Raw genomic sequence first — 8,906 nt, 5'->3', positions numbered from 1 at the left:
GATCGATGTTCGGTTGCATTTTGAACATACCTTCCTTGGCCCTTCAGTCCTGGAACATGACTGGAGCCCAAAATATCTGGCTCAGGCAGGGATGCTACCCTGCACCAAAGGAGCTTTATCCTCCAACGTGTATAGCAAAAGGGATTACCATCTGCAGAATCTGAAATGGAACAGTGATTTAAAAAAATAGAAAAGCACCAGCCACAAAATGGCAGCTTTATTGAATACTTAAAATAATAAAGTGTTTTCCACAAATAGTACATCTTTTGCTTTCTCTGCATTATCTATATACAATGGACCATCCTGCGAATTATGTAACTGAATCTGAAGTCAAAGTGTCTGTCCTCATTTTACCATACATGTAATCAGTTTCTCTAATCCAAATTATCATCAGAAACAAAGAGAAACGAAAAGAAAGAAAAACATTTAAAGGTGAGGACAGATCTCCCATTGTGATTTAGGTGCAAAATTGGAACAGCCACGGAAGCATGGCTAAAAATGATTATTTGTTATTTTTCTTCAAAGTTTGGTGATAAGTTGTTGAGGAATTTCAGGACCAAGGGTCATTTCTGGTTCATTTGTCTATCCAATGCCCTGCATGCCTCCTTTGACCTCTCCTGAGAAGTATTATATTTTTACATCTGAAAGTGTAGGCTAATTACAAGCATACTTCCAGAATTACTATAAGACTGTAATAAAACCAATATATTCAGGAAGTGACGATATTCACTTGATTTGGTCATAAGGCATCGAAAGTGCGATGTTGTAACTGTAGCCAACATCTTCATCATAGGTAGAACGACAGATTGGTAAGACAGGAGCTGATTTATCAACAGAGAAGTCATAGACATATATAATTCCTCGATGCCTGAAAAACAATAATTGGCAGTTAATGATCTTAAAAAAAGTTAAACTTTGTTCAGCAAATTCATCATTTCATCCGCTGTAAAATATAATCAACATGCAATTTTCTATTACATTGTACAATGATCAAACGTATTGTTAAAGAACGAGCATAGGAAAGTGTGTTTTAAAATTAGACTTCTTTATAATTGACATTATTGTTCTTCGTGAGGGTGAGTGGATTTGAAAGAGAGAGAAAGTATGTTATTTGCATTTTTTTGCTTTTGCAAAACAAAACATTGCCTTACTGACTATACCCAAGGTCAAAAATAATTAAAATTCAGATTTAAGTCTGCACAAAGTGGAATCAATTCTGAATACCTCCATTTTATGCAAAATGGGTAGTTACAAATTCAAAAACTATGCTGGTAATCTCTTCACGATACCAACACTATCAATTTTGAAATGGGCCTGTTGCTGAATTTCTAAAGCACCTGCCTGTTTCAGGCCATGTGGTTCAATTAGGGTCCTTTGAAGCATACAGAGCCCTGATTTCCACTCTTGGGTGGAACTGGTCAAAGTTCTGTGTGTGCCTTGAAACAGTATAAATAATTTCAGATGTCGCCAATGTTTCAAAATACCCAGCCTCAGAGACCATGGCCATCCCCTCACACATATTCTATGACACTGACTGCTGCGCAGTCTTATTCTGAGGCCTCATTCTGACAAGCTGCACTGAGATGCTTTTTGAAGTCTCAGAGTTTATCTGCCAAATTTAATTGAGAGCAAAATCTAAAATCATGAGGACATCTTTGCTGTCAAAATGAGTGTTCCATTAATTGATTACCCAAAAGTTGAAATCAACTACTTACTTTAACAATACTTCTCAGTCTTAACAACAGAAGAAAGAACCTCTATCTTTTACTGTTACCATGGATATGGTACTTCTATTTCACAGAAAACCCGCCATTGTGGTTTCAAAGTGACACTACTAACTTAACAGTTTACTGCCAAATTAGAAATTTTATCATGCCAAATAGCACAACCTGCACCTCGATTAAGACCTTACAAACTTACTGAGGACAACTACAGTAGTTGGAAAAAAGCAGACATCCATTCAATTTATTTGAGCTTAATACAAACTTGATCCCAATATTTAGCTGCAGTATGATTGACACAGAATACAGACACTTACAGGTAAACTGTGATCATTATTTTTAAATAAAGATAACATTGACAATTCTATTTCGATGGGTTACACAATGCTGCCCTGCTTTTCAATATTTATGTACACAAAGGCATTTTACACTTATATGAGGAATAAGAGAACGGTCAAAGATAGAGTAGGGCCGATCAGGGATAGCATAGGGAATTTGTGTATGGAGTCTGAGGAGGTAGGGGAAGCCCTAAATGAGTTTTTTGCTTCTATCTTTACGAAAGAAATGAACTTTGTAATGAATGAAACCTTTGAAGAGCAGGTGTGCATGCTGGAATAGAAAGAGATAGAGGAAGCTGATGTGCTGAAAACTTTGTCAAACATTAAGATTGACAAGTCGCCAGGCCCGGACCAGATTTGTCCTCGGCTGCTTTGGGAAATGAGAAATGCAATTGCTTCGCCACTTGCGAAGATCTTTGCATCCTCACTCTCCACTGGAGTCGTACCTGAGGACTGGAGAGAGGCAAATGTAATTCCTCTCTTCAAGAAAGGAAATAGGGAAATCCCCAGCAATTACAGACCAGTAAGTCTCATGTCTGTCGTCTGCAAGGTGTTAGAAAGGATTCGGAGGGATAGGATTTATGACCGTCTGGAAGACCATGGCTTGATTAAATGCAGTCAACACGGCTTTATGAGGGGCAGGTCATGCCTCACAAACCTTATCAAGTTCTTTGAGGATGTGACTGGAAAAGTTGATGAGGGTCGAGCTGTGGATGTGGTGTATATTGACTTCAGCAAGGCATTTGATAAGGTTCCCCATGGTAGGCTCATTCAGAAGGTCAGGAGGAATGGGATACAGGGGAACTTAGCTGTCTGGATACAGAATTGGCTGGCCAACAGAAGACAGTGAGTGGTAGTAGAAGGAAAATATTCTGCCTGGAAGTCTGTGGTGAGTGGTGTTCCACAGGGCTCTGTCCTTGGGCCCCTATTGTTTGTAATTTTTATTAATGACTTGGATGAGGAGATTGAAGGATGGGTCAACAAGTTTGCAGACGACACAAAGGTTGGAGGTGTCGTTGACAGTATAGAGGGCTGTTGTAGGCTGCAGTGGGACATTGACAAGATGCAGAGATGGGCTGAGGGGTGGCAGATGGAGTTCAACCTGGATAAATGCGAGGTGATGCATTTTGGAAGGTCGAGTTTGAAAGCTGAGTACAGGATTAAGGATAGGATTCTTGGCAGTGTGGAGGAACAGAAGGATCTTGGTGTGCAGGTACATAGATCCCTTAAAATGGCTACCCAAGTGGACAGGGTTGTTAAGAAAGCATATGATGTTTTGGCTTTCATTAACAGGGGGATTGAGTTTAAGAGTCGTGAGATCTTGTTGCAGCTCTATAAAACTTTGGTTAGACTGCACTTGGAATACTGCGTCCAGTTCTGGTCACCCTATTATAGGAAAGATGTGGATGCTTTGGAGAGGGTTCAGAGGATTGCTGCCTGGAATGGAAGGCTTATCTTATGAGGAGGGGTTGACTGAGCTCGGACTTTTGTCATTGGAGAAAAGGAGGAGGAGAGGGGACATAGTTGAGGTATACAAGATAATGAGAGGCATAGATAGAGTCGATAGCCAGAGACTATTTCCCAGGGCAGAAATGACTAACACGAGGGGTCATAGTTTTAAGCTGGTTGGAGGAAAGTATAGAGGGGATGTCAGAGGCAGGTTCTTTACACAGAGTTGAGAGAGCATGGTTTGCGTTGCCAGCCGCAGTTGTGGAAGCAAGGTCATTGGGGACATTTAAGAGTCTACTGGACATGCATATGGTCACAGAAATTTGAGGGAGGATCAGTGGTCGGCACAACATCGTGGGCTGAAGGGCCTGTTCTGTGCTGTACTATTCTATGTTCTATAATGCACGATTGTATTGTAGATGTGCCTTACCTACGATGAGCTGTTAAATCATCATCCATGATACTGGCTCCTCTTGGATATTTCTCATTAGGAATATTTGCAGTGACCAGTGTATGTGCACCAAAACGTAGGTGTCGTACGGGATGTCTGGAAAAGTAATTATAAAATTAGCCTGAATTCCCTGATCTGGAGCTGCAATTATCATTTCCATCTGTGAAACAGAAATGAAAATGCTTATCACATTAGTCAGTATCTAGAAGGATAAACATTGATTTTTTTTTCCAAATATTTAATCTTGTTATTTTCATTTTTGGTCCCCCAAGATTTCCAGCTTTTAAAATTTTTACACTTAATTTGTTTTTACTTTGATTTTCTAGATACTAAATTCTAAACATGTCCTCAGAAAATTTAGCATTTTAATTGTTGTTAATTCCATAAGTAGTGCAGCAAATCTTTTCAATGATCCATGGAGATCTCGAAGGTGACGGATTCAATTCAGTTCATGAGCTGTACTGAACTGACCTCAGACAAGCAGTAGAGCCAGCCTCAATGTTCTTTGAGTCCATGGGACAAAAATTGAATACAAGTCTGTTCTCTTTTATTATCTTACAATTCCTTCTAACATGTGCATCTTCTTGAAAACAGTCTGTGTTAGTAGGAAGGGATGCCAGAAATTTGACAAGATGGTTGTGTTCAAGTTCCACTTGAGATTGATTCAACATCATCAGAGGGTTGCACTGAGGATGAAATGTGAATACTGTTCTTTGGATAAGTTACTTTTGTATGTATGTATTAAAGAAATTGTCTGACATTAGTTAAAAAGCACCAGGTAATTTCCTGGTGTCCTGATCAATATTCCTTTCCATCATCAATCAAAAACAACAAAACCATTAACTAGTTAATAATCTTTTTTTGTCCATTTGATTATGTTGTATAAAAACTGCACTTCATTACATGATACACATTTTCACATCTTCCAGATATGTCACAAGTGCATAAAACTAACCACTCAAAAATTACAAGTGAGGAAAGGATCTTTGGCAGATTTTAGAAAATCACACTCAAAACTTGAGTTTGCAATTGTCTTATGCAAAGTGAACAAATTGTTACAACTGAAATGTTTTTCTTCTGTGATCAATCCACAGAAACAGCTGATGACCATTTACCTCGATTTTAAAAAACTCATACCTCGAATGCATTTCCCAGAGTTTAGTTCCCATTCGTTGTTCCCACACACAGACCAATCCCTCTTCACCACCACTGACTATCTTCCAATCATCCATCTGTACTGATGACACGCCCAGTTGATGGCCATAGAGCGATATCACTTCTTTACTTGTCCGAAGGTCATATACTCTCACCCTGAAAAAGAGAAGAGTTGAGACATGCTAAACCAGGGCCAAAACAGAATACTGTGTACAGACTGATGGCAAAAGAAAACTCAGACAACTTTGATTATTCAACAAATATGTGGAAGTAATGTCTTTTTAATAAAATCCTTGTTTCTCAAGTAATGACATTCTGTGAAGAGAATATTGTGCCTCATCAGAATTTACACCTTACATAAGTATCTCAAACTATAAATAACTCTATTGATTAGTAAGATTACCTCCACAATTTTATGGATACATCACAAAATAAATTTCCTGAAGTACAAACTCCACTTCTGTATTTTACGATCTACGTAAAACCGCTGATGTTTTCCACAGGATCATAAAAACATATAGTGAAATGTTAGTTTTGAAAATGTTAGTTTTAATTGGTATTTGTGTTTACTACAAGCTATGTTGATATGTCTCAGAAAACTGGTCAGTGATTGAAAGGCAGCATCCCCTCATTCCTAGTGAGAATTGATTATTTAGAAATTACAGTTTCATTACAATTTACTTTTTAATGATTCTTTAGTGCCAATATGAAAGGTATATTCATGCATAAAAATGTATAAGCTTACTGCAAATAGCCCCCCCAAAAAAAGATTTATCACTGACACCAGCTGAGTGGAATGAGAAGGTCTTGAGGTTTTGCTGGCTGTATCAATACAATCTGCCTGAAATCATCCAGAACAGCACGAGAAAAGAAGGGAATTTTTTTTATTACAAGCTTCATTGAATGTGAGTTGAGCTATCATAATCTTGACCAATTTTAAAAAATTTCTACTTTGAAATTGTCGAGGGTTGATCAATGTTAATTGAAGGACCCCTTTACAAATTGATCAGGAATCAAAGAACCTTTCAAAAGCATAATATGTAATACTTATTAATATGGGAGGGCTGTATGTCTAAGAAAATGGGTGTTTATTTACAGATATCAGTGAGATGGGTCTGATAATTTCTCACTACAATGATGGTCTGTCTTGTGATGTTTGACAATGACAATCATAAATCATTCTACATAAAAGTTTTTTTTTAATCATGGACAAGTGTATGGAATTGCAAAATGTAGTTTCCCCAATACATTCATTTAAAAAAAACACATGCAATTAAAAATAGAATTTGATTTATTCAGTTGTCTTGCAAAGCACTGGTAGACCCACTAAAGGATGATATGTGACTATTTGACAGCTTTGTGTACTTCCTTGAGCGACAGTGCAGAAACCAAGACTCCATTAACATTTGCCACACATGGCTTTTAAGTAAAAAGCTCAGATGGGTTCCCTTAACTGACTATGTGGTTAGGTGAGATCTAAGCCCTGATCACGATGCCTTAGACATTTTTCCATGTCATTCAACCATAAAGCCAGTCCTGCTCAGTTAGCTCTTACCTAGCAATTTGTGGAGCCCCTGGAAAGTCCTATTCCCCAGTTGTTCACAGAGAATCATTGTGGTAGAGAATTGGACACTTATTAAAATGTTAAATCATTGTGATAAACCTATTTTCAGCTATAATATAAATACATGTGGTTAAAATTATCAAATTTTTGTTTCAATCAAGGGATGTGTGTCACTGATAAGGTCAGCAGATGTTGTACATCTTTCATGCTTTATGGTGGTGATGAGGAGCCCTTTTCTAACTGTGTGGGCCATTTCACGGGCAATTAGGAGTCACCCACATTACTGTCAGTCTGGAATCATATGTAAACCAGACCAGGTATGGACAGCAGATTTATACTCTTACAGAACATTAATTAACTTCGTTTTTACTCCAGGATTTATTAATTAATTGAAATTAAATCCTACCCAGTCGTTGTGGAGGAATCGCCTGGGCCTCTGGATTACTAATCCAGTAACATTACCTCTAATCCACCACGCTACTATAAGGAACCAACTGCACTAGTTCACTGTTTTAAGGTATGTTTTTATCTAATTTGAGAGTAAGCTTGAATCATAATTTTACTTAACAAAAAAAAAACAGTTTGATGTACACTTTATGCTTAGTGTTCTCAAGGCAGCCAAAGTGGAAATTCAGTTATGTTACTGTTAATGTTGTCTGCTTCTCCTCTTCATCTTTGAGGTAGAACAAAAGCCTCAAGTGAAGTCACTGCATTCTGAGATTACTGGGCAAGTGCTTCTAATAATTTCCCTGATTGGTATGTTTGATTCATTGTTGACTTCCACACAGCAATTGGAAAAGTGTATTCTTGGGGTGTAAAATTCCACCTTGTTATAACAGTCATTAATATGAATACTACCATTCAATAATTCCTACTTTGTACATGTATTGGGGCACTTTGTTACCAGTTTCCAAGTTTATTTTACTAAATGAGAAATGGAATCTTTCCATACTGTTCAAACTGATTTTTTTAACCATACTGCCAGATGTTAGTGATTTTTAAACTTGTGTTCAAAAAGTAGTAAATAAAATTCCTTCTTCAAAAATGGGTCTTCTGTGACTACTCCTTTGTTGTTTTTATTTTATGATAGCCTTTGAACGAGAACTAGTAAAATGAAAATCTGTAAGAAGTTAAATTTATTACGTGTATTTAAAAAAAAAATCCTTTCCAAACACACTCCTTGAAGAGTTTGTATCATTTGTAAAAAGACCAATATTAATTTTGGATGATAAAAGCTGCTTCATGGGACCGGATAACATTTGACATGGAAGCTGTATAAACACAAAGTTAAAATTATACAGGCCATGTGGGAGACAGAAAATGAGGAAAAAGAAGTACTGAATAGAGGAGGCAGTCTGCAAGCTGGGTCAGACAGCTGGAAGGAATATAGGACTGTTGCCACTAGTTCTTTTATTTCCAACTGACTGAATTTCCAGAATCAGCTCAACCATGCTGAGAGGACAGAGTTGAAAAGGTTCCACAATGACCTGTGCCATTGTGTGCAAGATTGTACGATACAACTCTGTTTTCATGCACACTGCTGTCTGGCTAAGCCCTTGAAGGAAATGGGCTTGCACTTTTGCCAGAGGAAAATCTGAACTTAAAAGAACTGTGTTGCCAACACTGATGTCATACAGGGAGTGGATGAGTTAGATCTGATTATTTTTCTATCTTCGCTATGTCTCCAATTCTGAGCAAAATATATAATTTGTACCAACCGTTATTTACATGTTAATTTAGTTTATGTTGAATCAGATTTTTGTTAAAGTAAAAGTTACAAATAATGAAATCTTGTTTGGTAATTCTTTTCACGTGGGGCTCATTGGTTCTTTGCTTTCTGCATCCATTGTCATAATTGTCCATAAAACATCTATTGATTTGTTTCTTAGATTCTCACAAAACATCCACACATATTGTCTATGCATTTCAATTTCCAAAATCGTAATCCCCATCAAGTGAGTTAACTGCAGAAAAGTCCCTCTCAATTGGTTCTAAAAAGATACTGGAAAGAAAAATCTTAATTCTGATGCTTTTAACAAATTGATTTTAAACATATTTCTCATTTTTGTCGGCTTTATTTTTCTTTCTGTGGGGTTCTTAAATCTAAATTAGTGGTGAAGAAGAATGGAAATGCCCATGAGAGTTCTGAGTCAGACAGAAACTTAAGCGGCACTTTTAACTCCAGTGGACAGTCTCAATGTAAGGAAACCTAATCCTTATTAGTGTTG

At 37.3% G+C, this 8,906-nt stretch overlaps 1 protein-coding gene across 1 annotated transcript in view; it reads right to left on the bottom strand.

Annotated features, from left to right (window-relative positions):
* Positions 1–201: 201 nt before the first annotated feature.
* Positions 202–8,906, bottom strand: part of fbxw8 (F-box and WD repeat domain containing 8) — a 169,995-nt gene continuing 161,290 nt past the window's right edge. Inside the window, exons 9-11 of the mRNA XM_043715860.2 lie at positions 5,097–5,270; positions 3,939–4,055; positions 202–868 (exon numbers count right to left, since the gene is read on the bottom strand). Coding sequence (XP_043571795.2) covers positions 727–868; positions 3,939–4,055; positions 5,097–5,270 — 433 coding nt within the window. The 3' untranslated portion in view covers positions 202–726. The remainder of the gene's footprint in view (positions 869–3,938; positions 4,056–5,096; positions 5,271–8,906) is intronic.

This window comes from Chiloscyllium plagiosum, unplaced genomic scaffold (assembly GCF_037043375.1).
Source record: "Chiloscyllium plagiosum isolate Xiang-an unplaced genomic scaffold, Cpla_swu_hap1 HiC_scaffold_24, whole genome shotgun sequence".
NCBI classification, from domain to species: domain Eukaryota; kingdom Metazoa; phylum Chordata; class Chondrichthyes; order Orectolobiformes; family Hemiscylliidae; genus Chiloscyllium; species Chiloscyllium plagiosum.
The sequence above is the reverse complement of the archived record's forward strand: the minus strand, read 5'-3'. Positions and strand labels throughout refer to the sequence as shown.